Source organism: Schistocerca gregaria, chromosome 8 (genome assembly GCF_023897955.1).
Source record: "Schistocerca gregaria isolate iqSchGreg1 chromosome 8, iqSchGreg1.2, whole genome shotgun sequence".
Taxonomy (NCBI): domain Eukaryota; kingdom Metazoa; phylum Arthropoda; class Insecta; order Orthoptera; family Acrididae; genus Schistocerca; species Schistocerca gregaria.
The window spans coordinates 163,121,903-163,144,018 of NC_064927.1; the positions used below are offsets into that span (position 1 = coordinate 163,121,903).

Below are 22,116 nucleotides of genomic sequence, written 5' to 3' on the forward strand. Positions count from 1 at the left end.
CATGCTAAGCAATATTTGTGGATATTTTGGGCATGAAACACGTAGTGCAAAGTTTGTTCTGAAATGGTTAAATTTAATCGAAAAATGATGTCTTATAGACTTCGCTCAGTAATTGCTGATTGAAGTCGACAATGATCCACAACTTCTAAATAAGATTATAACAGGTGACGAAACAAGGCTGTATGGGTATGATGTCGAAATCAAGGCCCAATCGTCCCAAGGGAAACTGCCTGAAGAACTAAAAGGGGGGAGGGATCAACAAGTTTGATCACATTTTAAGATTCTTCTCACTGTTGTCTTTGATTACAGTGAGAGAGTGCATTGTGAGTTCCTGCCTTATGGTTTTATGGTTAGTAAGGAATACGACCAGGAAGTTATGTACCATTTGCACAAAGCACTTGGAAGAAAATGACCAGTATTGTGGCAAAACCATGTGTGAAAATTGTGTCGCTGTAATGCTCACACTCATACGTTGACACTCGTTAGTGATCTTCCAGCAAAAAGCAAAACTGTTATGTTGCCTCAGCCTCCGTATTTATTGGGCATGACCCCCTGTGATTTCTTTTTACTCCTGAGGCTGAAGAGAACCATGAAAGAGCATTGTTTTGCCACCATGGATGAGATAAAAACAGAATTTCTGAAGGTGTTGCATGCCATAATGAGAAGTGAGTTCCAGGAATGCTTCCAAGGCTGGAAAAGTCTGGCCTAGGTATTATATCTGAGGGTGATTACATCTCTAAAATATTTCCATTTTTGGGAGAAGTGTTCATAACTGCTTCACAAGACTGACTGTTGTACCACCTGCAATGTTCTATATAGTCTGTACTCGGCAGATTAAAAAGTTGTCTCCAACTAATATTGCATGATTGGGATACTTCCACACTACTGAGTGTAGACTTTCCTTAAATCGTTCAACAACTGTTATGGACAATGGGGTAGCCTGTAGAGACATCCCGTGATTAACTTTTCACCTATTCTCTCTAATGAGGTTGAAATTGAGTCTAATCATGAAGTTATCATGTTCCGATAGAGAGAGAGAGAATATTTCTGTTCACTGCAATGATGTTCCATGCCTTGTTCAATATTTCAGACCTTTCTACTTTAGGTTTCATCCAGCCCTCAGTTTAAAGAATTTTGAGGACAGGAACTTTCCTGGAGCGTGGTAATTCAGGAATTTTGTTGCGAATGCGTCTTGTGTGTACTATTATGATTTGACAACTGAAGTGCCTGCATTCTGCACGCAGTCTGATTTTGCTGTCTGGATAAAAATTAGAGAACCTGAGACTATTGCATAGTCTAAAAAATACTTGTATTATGTGCACTCCACAAGTACTCTGCTACCTAGGTAGCTGCTTTCTATGCTTACTGCACTTCTGACCTACAAAGGGAATTTTACAATCCTTAACGCCATAACATGAGTCCAGAAATCTGCAGCTATGAGTGTCACAGACTCGACGGAGCCTCTGGTTGAGACCCTCCACTCAGCTCCAAAGCAAAGAATCCCAATCAGTTCTGAGTATGATACTGCAGATCGTGAGCTCTGCTCGCATCTTGCGAGCTAGGCTGGCACTACTCTGTGTACCCTCAATAGCCACAAGCAGGGCCTCCTCCCAATCTTGGGTGAGGCCCAGTGGCGAACATATTGAGCACACTCTGGATTTCATTCCAGTGCTGCCTGCACTTACCTAAGGGGCTCCATAGTACACTTAAGATTGGAGCTTTTGGCCTTGAGTGATATGAATGTGTTATAACCTGCCGCTCACCATTTGGTGAGGGTACATCCTCCCCATGTCCAGTATGCTGTAAGGTGAGCTTGTACCAGAGCCTGTGGGTGAAACACATGAGATGTGCGATGCAATGTTCCAGATTCCCCACTGTCATTACATCCCGAGACAGTGGTCTGGAGATGACTGATTGTGGCCATAACCATCTCTAAACCATTGGTAGAGTGAGATATGCTTTCACGTTTCCAGCCAGTCAGGAACAACATTTGTTGCCAGGAAAGTTTGCTGTTTCTACAACAGAGCTGATAGTCATTAGCGAGTTCTATGTTTTATTCAACAGGCCTCTCGTGACTGTGTTTTAATTTGTAGTGACTCGTGCAGTCTCCAGACATTTGGTCATGGTGATATCTGCTATTGATGAATTTCTTTCTGACCTTAGTGTGGTACTACCAGCTCAGGTGTCTTTCTCTGGGTCCCAAGTCACTTGGGTATCCCAGAGTAGTATTGGCCAACCATTTGGGTAGAGAGGTGATTACTTGCTCAACACTCACTTTGACAATTCCATTTGTGGATGCAGATAAGACCATATTCATACTTGAAGATGGTACAACATCTGGTGGACTACTGAATACCCTCTGTTAAGCTCTGCCTAGGAATCCATTAAGGAGCAAACATTAAAATAATTGGAATTAAAAAATGTTTATTTGATCTAATTGAACACTAATATAGACAAATATATAAAAAGAAATATGCAGGTCCCCATTAAAGTATTGCAAAATGTTGCATTTACACAACATTGGGACTATGAGGAGTCTTAATCTGTTATCTTACAAAATTCTTCGAAACAGTTTGAATGAAGATGCACATTACATTTTTTAAAATGTTTGTAAAGTGTTGTACTTTTACACAACTTACTGCTTCTTCATGCTTTGTTTTCCTGCTACTATTGTAATGTGCACTGATTCATAACAGCATGTTTCCTTCAGAAGAGAGCTTTTGGAAGATGACCATAAAGTGCATTTTTGTGTGCTGAGGGTTGCAGTTTCTTTATTTGCTTTATTTTTTTGCTACAGTATGTTCTGATTTCATTAAGGTCATACATAAGTATAATCGAAATTAGAGTTGCGACAGAGTTTCATCATTTGCAAGAGTTTGTATTTTACATGACTTGACAATTACACTGTCTATCATGTTGTTAAAGAGAGATTTCTATCATTTCTTGTCTCTTACTTGAGTTCTGTAGTCAGCATTAGCATTATTGCATAAACTGACATCCTACTAGATGTAGATTGTACTGAGATATTACCCAGGGCTGTGTCAGAGAAATGCTTTCATTTTCTTTCCCTCTTTGCATTCGTTAAAAGGCTGGACAGTTCCATTGTCGGTAATTTCTGTCACAATCTAATTGTCATTCCACTTTACCACCATGACTTCAGCTTTATAATTAGAAAGAAAATCAAACACACCATCACCCTTTTTCTTCATGGCTTTTGTAGATTCCAAAGGGCACTTTGCAGCATGAATCTCATGAATAGTACCAGTGGCAAAAATGCTTTTCATTTTAAAGTACAAAAGAATAAGAAGGAAATAAAATATCAAAATATATATGATGACAAGATGGAGCTTCAACCACTGAAAGCAAATTTATAAGTATTTGCTCACCCAAAGAAAAGTCATATGTTTAACTGCGTGAACACCATAGTTTGAAGCTGAATCTGACAGATTTTCCTTTGATGAACATCTCTCAGGAATGTCTCCCAGTATAAGGGATAATTTCTTTGGCAATAGACAAATTATATAAAAATATTCTAAATTGAAGATATTTTTCATTGATTATATCAGAGATTGATCTCCCTATAGAAAAATTGTCATTTTTATCCAGTTTATCATTATCAGCCAGATGGATGGTTTGATTGACAAGAATTCATTAGGACTCGTACGTTTTCTAACAATAGGTAGTCCTTTGACTTTATCTTTCAAACAATATAGTTTGATTGCAGGTAATGTGTGATATCCTGAAAGCATAGTTATTCTTATAAATTGCTTTAACGATGGAACTGTTACTTTTAATCAGTTTCGATTATTACCCTGTGTATTGTTTGTTTGTTTGTTTGTTTATTTATTTATTTATTTTAATTCCGTAATTTTTGAAAACACTTCTGAATCAAAGTAAAGTGAACAAATCTATAAGGCGATAGATTTTTACTCTGTTCTTCATATATCGTCTGTCTTGGTTAGCTCCTTTCTTATTGGTGAAGGAGTAAAAGTTGGTTGAACTTCTTCCATTCCAGAACATCTTCATTCCTTTTTGTTACACTCACAGCTGTATTTTTTCTTTCCTTATCAGATGCTCTTGTAATGTTGTACAGACACAATATCAGACGTAACACCAATAAAGTTTTACTCTGCTTTCACACGAAGATCCACAATAATGCTGAAAAAATATAAAACAGCACGAAGTCTGGTAACATCAATACACAATCTTGTAGGTGAGCATACAATAAATAAGTAAACATAAGTGAAACAGAGATCCCAGTGCGCCAGGCATATAACATGCTGTTGCGGACTGATCACAGTACTTCCTGTGCTGTCTGTCCAAGTTGTGAGATGACCTCTCTAGGCCTGCCGTGAAGGCACTTGTATTGTGTGCTGTTTGAGTATGTCCACTCACAGTATAAGGCTGCAACACTCCTTCGCCCTCAAAAATGTTCACTGTGGAGATGTCTGTGTCTTTATTGGTAGTTGACGGCTACTGGAGCAAATGTGCTGCCACAGGAGAAATGGCGCTGGTGGGGAAATGCGTGGTGCTCACTCCCCTGCTAGAGGCTGACGGGAGCACTGGTGATGATGGTGCTGGTGCTGTATTCATGTTCACATCCAGCAGGCACTTGACGATGAATGCAGCAGAGAAGATGGCAGTGACGGGGATTTGGAGGTGGCGGCTGCCCAGCACTAACTACTCCGCCCAGCGGTGGCAGCACCCAGAGTGAAGGCAGTGCCAGAGCTTTAGGACGCATGGACTGCACTGTTTTGGCCAGCACAGAATGGTGGAGGCAGCCATACGGATGGAGGGCTTTCTGGTATGTGGTTGGTCATGTGTGGACAGATCCGGTAGTAGTGTTGCGACACTCAGCCATCGGAGGTGCACTCAGTCAGAGGTGGCAGCCTCGGCAGTTATGCATGACCCAAGGTATCCACTTAGGGCACTGCCAAAACCTATGGGCCCACATGGTTGGGTGCGGATGGAATCAGTGTGAGGCAGATGCCGAGGGGTGGCCAGGCGTTGGCCAATGCAGATGAGCAGTGTATAGGGCTGGAGGGCGTGAAGCAGCCCTGCTGGGCTACTGTTGCCAACTAGAGCGAACCTATAGGAACTCAAGAACCCATTGAGGGCACCCTTGGAAGAAAATTGAGTGATATTTTTTTTTCATCTGACGGGGAGACCATTAGAAGCGTAAATAATGGATTTTGATAGGTCTCGGATGTGTTGTAGAGGGACATGCCCTGAGTATGAGGCTATCATCCACTTTCTTAGCCACGGGGCCTTGATTTTCATGAAAATTGATTTTGAAGTTCACTGTGTGCTGTAATACGTGTAACGTTAGCCATGTTCCAACTAAGTGAGTGTGGCGCAATGGTTAAGGTCTACAGGTACCATGCTGGAGGTATCGTGTTCGGGTCCTTTTTGTGTTTTTGTTTTCTTTTTTAATTATAATAGTCTAACATTTTTCCATTTTATTTTGCAGAATATCAACAAATGATGTACATTGTGTGAAATTATTAAGAACTAATCATTTTTACCGTAGTAATTTAATTTTCACACCATTATTACAAAATCTTACTCACTATTGTCTACATCGCTTGCTATGCTACAACAGAAATCTGGATGATATTTGTCATAAAAGCAACCGTCTGTTTTACAGCACCAAGCACATTTCATAAAAGCTACTGCACTGTAGGCGCACAGAGTTTTTAAGAGAGATACCGGGAAACATTGTTCATTTACATTCATAAAGGTTTCTCTTTCATCTGTTAACTTTGATGAGAACGATGCGTATTTGATCATATTCGAAAAAGCAGGTGCCCTGAACTGATGCAAAATTAATGAGTGTAGTTTTATGGAATCGTCCCTGAATGCGATTACTCTGTTGCTCTTCAACAAATTGGGAGCATTCTGAATTTTCTTCGTGAAAATTTTGACCTGTCGGTCACAATGCTAGCAAAGTGGAGTACAATGTGGTGGGATAACTTTTATGGTGCAGTTGCATGCTTTCCTCTCATCCATGAAGATGTGATTGTATACGATCAGATCAGTTTGCCCTCCCCACGTATCAGTGATATATAGAAAATTTTCCTGTCCCATGTACAGAAGAATCACAGATTTTTTAAAGTCTTCGTACACCAGTTTTGTGAGCTTACCTGTTTTGTGTAGGACACAGTTACCTTTTTAAATTTGAGGGTTAATTCATCCAGTCTTTTCTGACGCTAGGGCCAAATTTTCCCAATGGTTCCTGCACACACACACACACACACACACACACACACACACACACACACACACGCACACGCACACACGCACAAAAAACCCTTGTGGGATCATCTTTTCTGACGCAGTTAGAGTGTACTGTGCTGTGTACGAGTGACGTATCTTGTTTAAATCTTTTCCCCGCACGAGAACGGTTCTCGCCCCATTCTCCGAGAGGGATCTATTGTACATTGATTGATATTGACAGCCCGTTTGATCGGTGTTGATTATGTAGTAAAGGTCAATTACCAATGAGTAGTTTTGTTTGTAGTGGAATTCTTCTGCAGCTACTAATACTTCTTCCATCACTGCACACTTTTTGGAACTTATGAACTTCGTAATCTTCCTTTGCCCGATTTTACGCTTTTGTTTAAATTTTTCGACCCAAGTCGAACTGGCCTTGAAATTAAAGATATCCGATAAAAGCGGAACAGCAGCATTCATCGTCCATTGCTGTAAAGTTCTAGTTGTCACCTGCTTGCTGAAGAAATTACATTATTTTCACAAGCCAGTTTCTTTTTACAATGTATGTTACATATATTTTGATATGATTTACCTGTTCCAAATTCCGTCTCGCTTCGACGAACCGTTCGTACGTCTCACTATCGATAGTGTTCCATTTATCACAACGAGCACCATCTCGTTTCACACTGTCTTTACGTCGATACAGCATTGATTTATGTTTTAATTGAGAGACGCTGTCGGACTGCAAACTCTTTAGGCTCCATTTCGGATGAGCTACTGCAATAGCGACTGCTCGTTCTTTGTAGGATAGAGGCACATCGTCTGCTGGTTCAGTTATGAATTCGTCACCTATGAAATCATCATCTCCATCTACTCCCATATACTGCAAAGTAAATAGCTTTATATTTTGTCAATTTGTCTGCAAGAAAGAGAACATACACACAAAAGGTGAAACTTACCGTCTTAAAGTCGACCACCTTGTTATCTTCGTTGATGTTTATTAATTTGTCGCCATTGATGATCCGTCTATTGGCCAACAGATCTTGTATTGCGATACATATCTCATTGCCAGTTGCTATTGAATTAGCAGAGATTGTGCTGAACGGTGCATTTGTTAGAAGATTTAAATCTCGAAGCAATTTTTCGACGTATTTGATGGCGTCAGTGATTTCACTTCTTGATTGTTTACTCGGCTCCTCTATCTCTGATGTATCTTCATCTGGCTGCACTTCTATAGACACACTTGGCTTGCCCATTTCACTGTATTCTTTGAACATGCATGGCACTAACAACACGTTGCAAGCGACAGACTCTGAAGACAATTGCAAACTAGCAGTTTAGGAGCTAGGTCACTGTCGTGTGTTTGACCATGGAGATCATGTTCATAATACACAGAGGACTATCCATGCGAACTCTGTGTATTATGAAATTATATCACTGTAGCCAAAGAAAAGGCATGATCTGGGCGATACACTGTCACAACACACAGAGTCCACTTTCTGTTTGACTGAGCCTATACATAATTTAAACTTCTTAATAATTTCACACTATTTACACTGTTTGTTGATATTCTGTAAAATAAAATGGAAAATATCGGACGTGGGGGGTGGGGGCAGCAAAAACGCAGAAAAGACCCGGGCATGGTACCTCCAGCATGGTAGCTGTAGACCTTAACTTCTGCACCACGCTCACTTGGTTGGAACATGGCTAACATTATGCGTATTACAGCACACAGTGTACTTCAAAATCAATTTTTCAAAAAGCGAGTCCTGTCACTAAAGAAGCGGATCGCCTCATATCCAGGGCATGTCCCTCTGCAACATATCCGAGACTCATCAAAATCCATTATTTACCCTTTTGATGGTCCCCTTGTGAGGTCTGAATGTACGGACCAGCCTCTTCATCTCTCGATTGGAGTGGGGATGAAAGGGAGAGGCTGTAACATGCCAGATAGCACTGTTAGTATAAAAATATTCAATTCTTGAGACACAATATGTGAACCATTGTCTGTTGCAAGCGTGTACCGCAGTCCTTGCAAGGAAAAGCCCTTGAGAGGGCTGTGACCATAGATGCCATGGATGGGCAACAAACCACATAATGAAATTTGGACAAAGCTTCAACTATTACATGGCAAAAAGAGATAAGGAATAGACCTGCAAAAATCTGCATTAATATGCTCCCAGGGGTGCTGAGGCTCAGGCTGCAGGGAAAGAGGGACCCATGGTGCAGCTTGATGCATGGCGCACTGTGGGCAGACTGTTACAATGCACGTGATCTCATTGTCAATACATGGGCAAAACACGTGGCGGTGGGCCAGCAATTTTGTATGAAAATATGTAGATGTAGAAACAGCACAGTGGCCCAAGTATGGCGCATGATGTAGTGCCGCCACATGGATGTGATCACAACCCTGGCTGCCAACTCTTCAGTAGCCACTATTAACAAAGCATCAAGAAATGAGAGGTGGTGATACAGAGCATAATAATTATGCAAAGCATCCGACAAACTGATGTAAGACAGGATTGGCTGCCACAGCCACACAAATTCAAGAACTGCTAATTGGAGAGCCATTATGATGTTTTTGTCTTTGACATTTAAATGGAAACACAACAGTTCATCCTCATCAAATGCTGGATCAGGACCAGTTGGCAATGGAGAAAGAGTATCCGCATTAGTGTTGGTCATAAATGAATCTCATAGTTATAGCATGACAAAACAGAGCCCACCATTGCAGGCAGTGGTCTGCTTTGCATAGTAAAGACGCCAAAGGATTGAAAACAGAAATCAGAGTTTATGATCAGTGATCAAATGAAACTTAGAACCACATAGAAAATTGTGAAATTTTTGGAGCATGTAAACAATAGCAAGGGCTTTTTTTCCGTATCTGCAACTAGTGCTGTTGTGCTTGATTCAGAGTTTTGGGAGCATGCACAATAGGGCATTCAGAACTGTCCTCATATTTGTGCACGAGAATGGCTCCAAGAGCATATTGGAACACGTCTGTGTCCAACACAAGATGTTAGCCTGGTTGGAATATAACCAAGCTAGGTGTCAAGTGTAATTTTGACCTTAATAGCGTAATATCACACTCACAGGCAGGCAACCAGTAAGAAGGAATGTCTTTATGTAAGAAAGAATGAAATGGCTGGGCCAATTTGGCTGCACCAAAAAGGCCTGAAAAAGGCTTGCAATTTTTTGACTTTGCTAGAAAAGTTTTGTTTTAAACAGATGGCCTGTAGTCCCATGAACAAGGCATTAAAATTTTGCCGATATTCATCTGTTGAGGAACATCAGACCACAATATCATCCAGGTAGTTGGTGCACCCCGACATGGAGGTCATGAGTTGCTACAGAGATTATTGGAAAGTGGCAGGGGCACTTTAGATGACAAATGGCAGGTGCTAGTGTTGATATAACCCAAAGTGGGTATTCACTACAAGGACACATTTGGAATAGTCAGCAGAGGCAGTTATAAGTAGGTTCCTGAGAAGTCTATTTTGAAAGAAGGGTGGTCCCCAGAAAGCTGTCCAGATGGTGTGTGGGGTAGGTATCAATAATAGACTGTGAATTTACAAACAATGTAAAGTCACCACAGACCCGAAAGTTGCTGTCAGGTTTTTTGAGAGTTACCAATGGAATAGACCATTCCCTAGAGGAGACAGGTGTGATAACATCCATAGGTATAAGTTGGTGTAGTTCCAAGCCAAGTTGCTCTCGTAAAGCTACTGGACTGTGTTGTCTTCATTGTGATGTGAGCCTTAAAATCAGTAACACACCCTAAACCTTCTGAAAACAGGGAGAAATGTTCCAAGCAGAGCATGTCGAGTTGTTGGTACGGAGCTTGATCCAGTACCATTTGCACTTCGTCAGAAATAGAGAACCTAAAACTTTTGAAGGTGTCTAACCCAAATAAGTTTTCAGCTTTGGCATCATCCAGTGCTAGAAAGGTCAAAGGCTAAGCAATTTATTTGTACATTACAGAAGTAGAAGACTGTACAGTATGGGTATTTGTTGTTTATTGTAACTCACTAACTGACAAGATACAGAGGACAACACCAGTGATCCAAGATCCACATAGGTTTGAGAATTTAACAAAGTCACTGCTGCAACAGTGTCCACTTGCATTTTTATTAACTTCTCCATTATTTCAATGTAGACTTTGTTTAGGGCTAGTGTCACTTAGGAAACGCTATTCACATCCATATTCAACCCACCCCCTCCCCCACCCCCCTCCCGTCACCAATGAGCTAACTGATGGCAGCTGAGGAGAAGGATAAGCAACAGCAGCTATTTCGAACCATGCTTCTACCTGATTTTCTTTTGCCCTAGCCAGTTTGAAAGACAGAGCAATGCTTAGAACAAGTATGAGATAGGGATCTTCACATTGTAAAGCACACTCACGAACTTCTCTGTCATGGGCCAGGCATGTTATAGCATCACAAACCATCGAATCCATATATGATTCCCGATAGGCCTCTGTACAAACTGGCAGTGACAGGTAAGCCTATGAAGTTCTGCTGCCCTTCCTACTTTTGGGAGATTTTAACGCCCATAACCCTTGTGGGGTGGCACCATGCCTACTGACCGAGGCAGAGATGTCGCAACTTTACTGTCTCAGTTTGAACTCTGCCTCTTAAATACTGGGGCCGCCACACATTTCAGTGTGGCTCATGGTAGTTATTCGGCCATTTTCAGCCCAGGACTTCTCCCACCCATCCACTGGGAGCACATGATGACCTATGTGGTAGTGACCATGTCCCCATCCTCCTGTCACTGCCCTGGTGTCAGGCCCATGGATGCCTACCCAGATGGGGTTTAAACAAGATGGACTGGGAAACTTTCACCTCTGCTGTCACCATTGAATCTCCCCCACATGGGAACATCGATGTGATGGTTGAGCAGGTGACTACAACAATCCTTTCTGTGGCAGAAAACACGATCCCTTGCTCTTTAGGGTGCCCCCGGTGAAAGGCAGACCCTTGGTGGTCGCCGGAAGTTGCTGAAGCAATTAGGAGCGCTGGTGAGCTTTACAGTGGGATAAGCGGCACCCTTCCCTGGAGCACCTCATAGCCTTTAAACTGCTCCGTGCCCGCGTTCGCCAATGGAAGCAGGAGTGTTGGGAGAGATATGTTTTGACCATTGGGTTCCATACGCCATCTTATGTGTGGACAAGGATCAAACACGTTTTCAGGTACCAGACCCCAACAGGTGATAACATAAATGGCATGTTATCTACCAATGCAGTCGCGATTGTCAAAAGCACTTTGCTGAGCACTTTGCTCGAGCTGCTGCATTGGAGAATTACCCACCCAGCCTTTCGCACTCTCAAACGGTTGCTGGAAGGGAAAGTCCTCTCGTTCACTACACACCACAGTGAATTCTATAATGCCCCATTTATAGAGTGGGAGCTCCTCAGTGCCCTGCCACATTGCCCCGACACTGCTCCTGGGCCAGGTGGGATCCACAGATCTCTTATCTGACTGCAAGCGACATCTCCTCGTCGTCTTCAACTGGATCTGGTGCAATGGTGTCTTTCCATCGCAATGGCAGTAGAGCACCATCATTCCAGTGTTCAAACCTGGTAAAAACCCGCTTGATGTTGATAGCTATCGGCCTATCTGCCTCACTAACGTTCTTTATAAGGTGCTGGAACGTATGGCGTGTGTCGGTGGTTGGGTTAGGTCTGGAGTCATGGCCTACTGGTTCCATGTCAGGGTGGCTTTACACATATTCATAGTTCTCCGAATTATCGTATCCTTTTCCCACCCATGGCGGTTCATCTCCCACATCAGCGGCCCAGGCCAGGGCTTGCAATTGCAGTTTATGTCCGATCCCTTCTTTCCAAACTGGAGTACTTGCCTTTACCACCTATACTTGAGGTCCATTCACGTACACTTCCATGGTGTACACCTAGGCCCCGGCTTTGCCTGGACCTTTCACATGGCTCAGTTAACACCGTGGCTCTCTGCTGCCACTTTCTCTTGATTCTTTACCTGTACCATGGCCATGACGGGCTTCACACCGATGGCTCAATGGCTGATGATCATGTCTGCTTCGTGTATGTCCATGAAGGACATACTGAACAGCATTCCTTGCCCGATGGCTGCAGTGTTTTCACTGCCGAGCTGGTGGTTATATCTTGTGCTCTTGAGCACATCCGCTCATGCTGTGGGGAGTCATTTCTTCTGTGTACTGACTCCTTGAGCAACCTACAAGCTATCAACTTGTGCTACCCTCGTCATCCTTTGGTAGCGACCATACAGGAGTCCATCTATGCCCTGGAATGGTCCAGTAGTTCACTGGTGTTTGTCTGGACCCCAGGTCAGGTCTGAATCCCAGGCAACGAAATTGTAGACAGGCTGGCCAAACAGGCTACACAGAAACCGCTTATGGAGATTGTCTCCTCTGCAACTGACCTGCATTCAGTACTATGCTGCAAGGTTTTGCGACTTTGGGTGATGGAATAGCATAACCTCAGTACGCACAACAAACTGCATGCCCTTAAGAAGACAACGGATATGTGGAAGAGCCTACCACAGGAACTATGAGGTTCTCTATTGGCTCCACATTGGCCACGCTTGGGTGACACACGGCTACCTCCTGCGCTGTGATGACCACCTCAATGTCGTTGCGGTGCCTGTATCTTGGTGAGCTGTCCTTCTTTGGCTGCTCTGTGACGGTTTCTTCAGTTACCGGATTCTTTGCCATTAATTTTAGCTGACAACGCCTCATTGGCTAATTTAGTTTTACGTTCTATATGAGACGGTGGGTTTTATTATTCTATTTAAGTTTTCGCACATGTCGTTTGACCCTTTGTGCTCTCGGGTGGATGTTTTAATGTGTCGCAGATTGGTCGGCTTTTCCTTTTTATTCTCGTGGCCGGCCAGCCATTGTCATATTCTCTCTTGTGTTTATCCCTTCTACATGTTTCTTGCTTCTCTCTGTGGTTTTCTTTTCCTATTTTGTCCATATTAGTTTGGTTGTCCTTCTGTCGGGAATAAGGGAATGATGACCTCCCAGTTTGGTCCTCCCCCCCCCCCCCCTCTTAAACCAACCAAATTCATGGCAAAAATAAAGTTTTACACAAATTGGGCCCAGTGACTCCAGAAGCTTGAAAATGTTCCTGAAGGTGTCTTTCATATGTATCCCAATATTCTGTAGAATCATTGTGTGGAGGAAACGGTCAGTGTTACGCGAATGGTAGTGGAACCTGGCACATCAACTAGGCTGTCAAATTGTTTAGTGCCATGGAGAGAGCTTGCTGCTGGTTTGTGAGAGCTCGCTGTTGTGTTGGAACTTTGTGTAGTACCCTTTATTGATTGTCTGACTTATCGGCAAGAGCTCATAGTGCACTGTGCTATTAAAATTGAACAAAACAATGGGCATGGCCCTCACATTTGCCCATACTTGGATAGTAGCTGTGCGTGGTGGAAGCAGTGATCCTATTGTGATATTCCTCCTTCCTGTCACAGATATGCGAATAAATCAGGTTTGCCTGATATAGTCCACATACAAATGACTTTAAACTACGGCATAAAGACCTGTGTTTTCAATTTGTCTGTTTAGATGCACCTTTTTGAGTATAAATGGCTATTACTTTCCTTCATACTCCAGCTATGTTAAGTGCACAATGATTACTGTTGTCATTGTAGATACTGGTGAGACTGGCTAAGATAGCCCCATGGTTTTGGATTCGCCTGCAGTTGGTGAGTTGGAGGGATGGTGGAGCAAAGGTTGGGTCAGTCATCTACTGGTTCTTTGAAGCTTGGGAAAGAAAAGGAGGTTTGAGGTTAACACCTCATGAAGGTCAATGGAGATAGAGGACACTGGTCTTGACCTTGCGTGATGTCCATCATACACACTCCTGTGGGTACTCATTTCAAAAGATTTGGATCCTTACTACTTCTTCACAGTCTATTCTTTCCTTGCTGATCTTCTTTTGTAACAACTTTTCTTCCTACAAAGACAACAGGAAATATCATGACTACAACACAAGAAGTAAAAGCAATCTGCACACTGATTTGAAAATCTTATTGTGGTTCAAAAATGAGTTTCTTACCCTGTCATTAATCTGTTTCATGCTCTCCCACCACATATCAAGCGTCTTCTTAAACAGTTATTGAAATTTAAACAAATTCTCAAAGATTACTCAGTCGAGAAATATTTTTATGCAGTTGGTGAGTTCTTGAGAGGAAATGAATATCGTTACTAATCTTTCAATTGTTTTTGAAATAGTTTTAATTAATTTTATTTTGAGCATTATCATAGACGATCCTGTATATATAACTCATCCTTCCACAGTGTACAATTTTCTGTAGACTTTATATATGTTTTTAGCTGAGATCTTGTTTACATTGCATCTTTTACTGCATTTATGTAGGTTATATATAAACTGTATACAAATTGACACATTTCATATCCTTGAGGTTCACTTGCTATCTAGATTTATGGAATAAGAAATAAATGAATAACTAAATAAATAAACAAACAAATAAATAAATGAGGAATAATCAAGCCTTTGACTGAAGTGTTTATGAAAACTATGAACATCAGAATCTGTTACAAAATGGAAGGGCTTTAATTTTGTAGGCACAGGAAAGGATATTGATAAATATGTTAGCAGTAATTGTGCACCTGAAGTGCTCAGTTTGGAAACTAATCCCAATACAAGGATTTTAGAAGTCCCTGACATGATGGATTGTGAACTGATAAATTAAAGTTTCAGCGTGCAAACTGATTGTGAAATTACAGATACATGTAGTTACATAATATTTCCCTTAGAAAATGTCCAGTACTTCGTAACAAATTTGCAGTTTAGCCAAGGCCATATGTCATAAAGCTCACATTGGCTTGAACAATGCACTGAATTGTAAGGTGATATTTTCAAACTATTTCAGTTTCACCAGTAACAACGTCAATGTCTAGAAGTAAAGGAATAAATATTCTTGGTTTACTTGCCATGTTAAATGTGGATAAAATCCCAGCCTTTTGATAATGCCTATATCATCATCATCATTCATCATCATCATCATAATCAGGGGCTAAGCCTGACAGTTGAGAAACTGGAGGGTCTCCAACTTTCATATCCAGGGGTTCGCATCTGATTGGCTGGATTACATCGTGATGCCAACATGGAAATGGCATGTTCAAGGTGATGCCATCTATGACCATGGATTTTGTTTGCGCTATCTGTCTGGCATAGCTTGCTGTGCCATTCCTCGCATCAGGTGGTAAACAGCAAGAAGTCTTAATCTGTGCTCATTCTTTATCAAGTGCACGCTTCCATGCATAGCTGGTGTATTTATTGAAGTTTTTTCACATAATCTAAATTCCACAGCTTCCTAATCACAGGATCCAAATAGTTTGACGCATGAGCAAGTATTGTTTGTTCAAACAGAATGTTCTGTTTATTTAACTGGCTATGCTCAGCCACTGCTGATTGTTCGAAGTACCTGGACTTGAGGTGATGCTGATGCTGATGCTCAATGCAGTGATCGGAATCAGTCTATATAGACTGGCCCACATAATTGTTGCCACATTCGCAAGGGATATTATAAATTCCTGGCACTCTCAGACTGAGATTATCTTTAATGGGTTGCAACAGTTCTTTAATCTTCCTGGGTGGTTAGAAGACTAGTCTGAGTCCTTGCTTATTTAGGACTCTACCTATTTTACTAGTTGCTACACTGCAGAATGGAAGCTGTGCAGTGTGTTGGTCCTCTTGGCTTGTCTGAACAGCATTGTGTCTTGGTTTCCTTGACACCATTGACCTAACATCATGGACGGAATACCCTTTCCTTCTGAACAATGTTATTATATGGTTAATCTGGAAGCCAAGGCAATCATTGTCCGACAAAATAATCCTGGCTCTGTGTTCTAAGGTGCTTGGTATACTTCTCTTCTGAGCTGAATGGTGAAAGCTACATCCATTGAGATGCAGATCGGTATGCATTGGCTTTTGGGACACAGAATGATCATGTCATCCATCTGATTTCTGTTGGACCAAAACATCTAGGAAAGGTAACTTCCTGTTCTTCTCCCCCTCCACTGTACCTTACCTTATGTTACCATGTATATCACTGAAGTGAGCAACGAACTGCTGCAATCCCTCTCTGCTGTGTGAGCAGATAAAAAATTTGTGATGAACATATTTGAAGAAGCAAGATGTGGACAGAAGGGAGCACTGTTCAACACTTGTTCTTGATAACCCTCCATGAAAAGATTAGCTATGGCTGCCCGTGCTGTGCTGTCCCTTCAGTCATTTCATAATTTCATAATAATTCCCACCATACAAAATGTAAGTGGTTGTCAAAGTGTGCTGAAATAATTTTAAAATTTTGCATGAGAAATGAGGGACCAATAGTTTTATTGTCTCTTCCACTGGTACCTTGATAAACAGGGAGACCACATTGAGGCTGACAGTTACTTTACTCGGATCTATGTTCATCAGCTTTATGATATCAACAAACATATTTAAATTCTTAATATATTGTATACAGTACCTGTAGGAGCCAATAATTTAGTTGAGGGCTTTGCCAGCCTTTATGTAGGAGGGTCAACAACACTAACAGTCGGTCTCAGTGGGGTGCCATCCTTGCATGTCTTAGGCAGGCCATAAAATCTGACTGGCCTACATGCTATTGGCCTTAAATTAATTTCAAGCTTCTCAGAGAGGCCAGAGTTCTTTAGTAGCTCCCCTTTCTTCTTGCTAATTGCTTATGTGGGACCCCATTTGAGAATGCAGTATGTGTTGTCTTCCAATAACTACCCACTTCCTTATGACAATTTGTAGCATTGAGGATAATGGTAAATTTTCATTTGCAGCAGGTAAGACAGCAAACTTTTCATCCTTCTCTAACAATTTCAGTCCTTATTTCTCCACTTAGTAATATTGGACTCAGGAGGAGGGGGGGTCACGGGTGGGGGAGGGGGAGGGGGGCTGTTGGCTCTCTCTATAATCTGGCTAGTAGCAAATCTTACATTATTTTTAGTTTCTCGAGGAAGATACTGCATTGCTTTTCCTACTCTACTAATAATCTCAGTCACTGGTAGCTTTTGTGGAGCTGGAGCAACAAAATTCAGTCCTTTACTGAGGACCGAGGTGGTGCCTTTGTCAAGCTCCTTGTTGGAGAAGGTGATGGCAGTTCCTTGTTCATATTTAAGGTGCTCAAATTTGTCGGCCAGCTTGACCATTTTCTTGCTTAAATTAACTTGTTGATGTGCGTTCAAAGTCATGTCTACCCATTCCCAGTGCTATGGTTAGAGAGCTGCAGACAGAAATAGCTGAAAACTAAATAAGGTACAAGCGTTTACGTTAAGTTCACACCATGTATGATGTCTCCTCTCTTTGACAATACACCGACTTGTCTTCTCCAGTGTGAAAGATTTCATACCCTTAAAGTAACTATAAGAAAAACTGTTGCGCTTTTTTGGACTGTTAGCTCTTCTTTGTGTGACTTACAGGGCTCATTAAAAGTCAGAGGTTGAATCCCTAGTTGGCTGTACAATATTTTTTGAGTGGTACTGTGATTTTGACCTCTTGGAAATATATTATGCATATGGAGGGGAAAAAAAATTGTTGTTATTCTGATTCTAAGTGAAACTCTAGTTCTACTATAATGAATTTTTTTTTCAAATGACTTAATTTTTTTGGGGGGGGGGGGGGAGGGGGGTTAACATTTTTAGTTAAAAAAATTCCTTGTTACCTCATAATTGCGAAGTTTGGAGTCTGTGTATCATTAACTTATATTTGTATCTGTATGTAGTGAGTAAGAAATTTTTGTTTTAAATTTTATGTTAGTACTTGATGTAGCTTCATGTCATTGTGACTTGTTATGTACTCACAACAAAACCTATCTACAGATTGATGCAAATTATGTTGGTGAGCCACCACCCTTGGAGGTCACAATCTGTAACCTTAATGACAACATAGACAAGGCATTTCTTACAGATATGGTAAGTGTTAAAATTTTTTTTTACAAAACTAAAATATTGTGGAAATTATTTTCAGATTGTTTCTTACAAATTTAGATAGACCTTTTCTTGTGAAAGAGAGAATGTTGATTCATGCATGAAGGTCAGTAGTGTATTGACATTTACAACTTGAAAATAGAGTTTAAACAAAATGGACTCATCAAGGGAAGTAACATTTAATTTAGAACCATATCTGTTCAAGAGTTTTAAAAAAATAAAAAGATCAACAAGCAGTCATCTGCAAATGAATGGTGGATAGCACAGAAGCACACTTAAGTATGCCTGCAAACTGACTGTTTTTGTGTGTTCTGGCGGCTGCAGGAGGAAAGAATTGTGCAGCATGAACAGAGAGAAACATGTAGGACAAACTATAGTGAATAAGAGTTTTGTGATCATATTTTCGTTCATATCTTAAGTCAAGGAATCTTAATGTGGTGCCTTTTTTGAGGTAGTTATACATTTGGTAGAATTCATCATTTGTTTATGTAGAACTGTATCTAAAACAGATGATATCTCTTCTGGAGTTACATGCCTTAAATGCTCGGTGGATGGTATAATTAAAGCTAACCTAGAACACAGTTTCCTTCTGTCAGTTCTGATTACTACTTTTTTCACTGATAATATCATCATGGCCTTAATAAGTACTCGTTTATCTATGGCAATATCAATACAAGAACATTGAACTTGTCAAATTGAGTTTATTATTATTATTATTATTATTATTATTATTATTATCATCATCATCCTTTTCTCAGACATTATGTCTGGTTAAAAATAGAAAGTGGCGCGGACCTTGATCAAGCGTGACTTCCTTTTAACTGTACGGTATATGTTACATTGCATTTAGGAACTTTCGGGTAATTGAACATGGATCAATAATTACAGATTTCTGTAGTTGTATATATAAGTTTGGATGTGGCTGTATTGCATTGATGTACTGGTGGACATTGTGTGGTATGACTCCTGTAGTTGAAAGTATAATTGGTATAATGTCAACTTTATCCTGATGCCACATGTCCTTGACTTCCTCAGCCAGTTGGATGAATTTTTCAATTTTTTCTCCTGTTTTCTTCTGTATATTTGTTGTATTGGTATGGATATTTCGATTAGTTGTGTTAATTTCTTCTTTTTATTGGTGAGTATGATGTCAGGTTTGTTATGTGGTGTTGTTTTATCTGATATAATGGTTGTTGTATTATTATTATTATTATTATCGCTGTTGCTGTTCCCCCTTTTATGCTGAGTTGTACAATTTTAGGAAAAAACTGTTTGTTAGCTTCTCTGATTCCTATTTTCTTTGAAGTCTATATAACAACTGGAACATTGTCCCTTCCAGTGCTGGTAAATATTAACATCTACACAAGATATGGCTGACATATTTACATGCAATTTCGCCCAATTTCCATTGTGATCACCTGTGTGTGTGTGTGTGTGTGTGTGTGTGTGTGTGTGTGTGTGTGTGTAATGTGGGAGGGGGAGCAGAAGTCAGATGGAAAAATAGCACAAGTGTTCAAGTGTGGAGGCTTAATGATGGGTTTATCTTTTGTACAGATAACATTAACAGTGATAGAGATAGAAAAACTATCTACTTTCAAATCACTGAAGCAAGAACATTTGGAGTGAGAGCATTCCCCCCCCCCCCCCCCCCCCCCCCCCCCCGCCCCTCCAACACACACACACACACACACACACACACACACACACACACACACACACCAATTTCAATGAGATTTGGTATACTAGTTTGAGGCCTGTCTTGGTATACTAGTTTGAGGCCTGTCAAAAGTAATTCCTATGAAAGAATATACTTCACAGTGTTTCAGTTTTTGAAATAATTGAGGTCAAACGTTATGAAACAGGATGTTTTGGATCTGTGGTGTCATCAGAACACTCAAAAAGATGGAAATTTTGGCAGACCCGCAACCTAATATTTTCTGAGAAATCTAGGAATTTGTGACTTTGTTCCATGGCAGATGTAATCAAAGAGGTAACATCATGCTAACTGATCCAGTGGCAAAGAAATGTAGAGTGCACCCATGAGCTTTAACTATATTTATTGCAGTCTTTTTTTACTCTTTGACAGGAGAATGAAATGCCACAAAATTTATATATTATTATGAACAAGGTCATTATTACCAGCACCCATATCCGGGCTAATGACAAATGTGCAATAGACTGTTCTTCTCACAAAATGTACTATAGTGTAGTAGCTCTCTCTCTCTCTCTCTCTCTCTCTCTCTCTCTCTCTCACACACACACACACACACACACACACACACACACACACAGACACACACACACACACACTCATCGTTTCTTTGCTTTAGTGATAATCTTTCACAGTAACCCATCGTATAAATGCTATTTTCCTGCACACATACATTTCACACTCAGTATGATGTAAAAGCAGACTCAATTTACAGGTATGAAGACATTTTTTTTGCAGTCAATCTCAATGCATACCATACTTAATGCATTATGGTAACATCATCTGAAATATTGGGACTGGCTTCTAGTTATATACAAAGCTATGGATCTTCGCTTTCAGTTTGATGATGCAGTTCCTGATGTGTTTTGATAAGTTTGTGATAATTTTTCAACTTCATACCAAAATTCAAAGCTTATCAAAGGAAATAAGTCAGGCAAGTGCAGGCACAGTGCAATGGTAATTTTTGCCCGTTGTTCACAACAAAAATGATATTAATTAAAACAACAATGTATAAATTTTGTGACAGCCTTTGTTGTCTTGCTAAAGAGTAAAAAATACAAGAGGCGGTCATGAAGTTTCAACTACCATATCAATGAAGTTATATAGTTTTTTCCCTGATGCATTTCTGTAGTCGTGGTACACATTTAAATTCCTGTGCCACAATGCGATAGCACTGCTATTGCAAAGCCAAAACAACATGGCACAGCCCATAGGTAAAGTGGATTATCTTGAAGCAATTTGTTGCCCACATTTGAAGGAAACAATGCTACAACAATCCATGTTGAGGTGATGTGGGAACAGTGCACCAACAAATGGTGCAAACACTTCGAGTGATTCAACAAGTCTCATTGACAAACTGTGGTGGAACAGAAGATCTCTGTGTCAAGGTCCTGGGGCCCTGAGACTGGTGTACAGTAATTGAGACAATAGCTGAGAAAGGGGACATCAACCATGGAACAGTTTTCAGTATCTTTCATGAACTTCTGAACATGACTGATGTTGCCGACCACTGGCTGCTGTGACTTCTCAAACACATTCAAAAAACAGAACCTCACAGCAGTGGAAGTATTGCAGCTTTTTCAGGCCTGTCCAGTTGACTGCTTTAGCTGCCTAGTCACTGTGGACAGATGCTGGGAATATCAGTGTGATCCCGAGAAAATGGAGCGAAACAACCATGGGAACATGTGCATTCACCACTGCCGAAAAAGGTGAAGGCGCAACTGTATTTGGTTAAGAAAACACTTAGTGTTACTTTGGGACTGCTGTGATAATGACTGATAACATTAATTACGAGCAAACTGTCACATGAGCATTGCAGGAGACTGTCAAGATGAGGCATCCCAGGAAGGTGCGCAAGTGGCTGTTTCTTCTCCATGACACTTGAAACAGCTTGTTCGGTACAGAACATCATCACGTGTGCTATGTCATTGGAACAGCTAAAACACAGATTTCTACAACCAAGAACTGCACCAAGTCATCCATTGTGTGTGTGTGTGTGTGTGTGTGTGTGTGTGTGGAAGGGGGGGGGGGGGAATGTTTCACGCTGGAGGGTGGTTAGGTAGAAAAGGACCAACACCATGACCAAGTTTCTTTATTGAAGCTTGATTTTTTTTTTGAGCTGATAACTAAGATTTAATGACAACACTTGTATTGCAAGAAATGCAAGATGAATCCTTTGTGCAAGAAAGCTGATGTTGATCCCCTGTACCAGTTGAACATTG

At 40.9% G+C, this 22,116-nt stretch overlaps 1 protein-coding gene across 2 annotated transcripts in view; it reads left to right on the forward strand.

Annotated features, from left to right (window-relative positions):
* Nucleotides 1–22,116, forward strand: part of LOC126285372 (histone-lysine N-methyltransferase SETD1B) — a 189,714-nt gene that overhangs the window by 15,862 nt on the left and 151,736 nt on the right. For both annotated transcript variants that reach the window (XM_049984697.1, XM_049984698.1), the window contains exon 3: nt 18,076–18,168. In XM_049984697.1, coding sequence (XP_049840654.1) covers nt 18,076–18,168 — 93 coding nt within the window. The remainder of the gene's footprint in view (nt 1–18,075; nt 18,169–22,116) is intronic.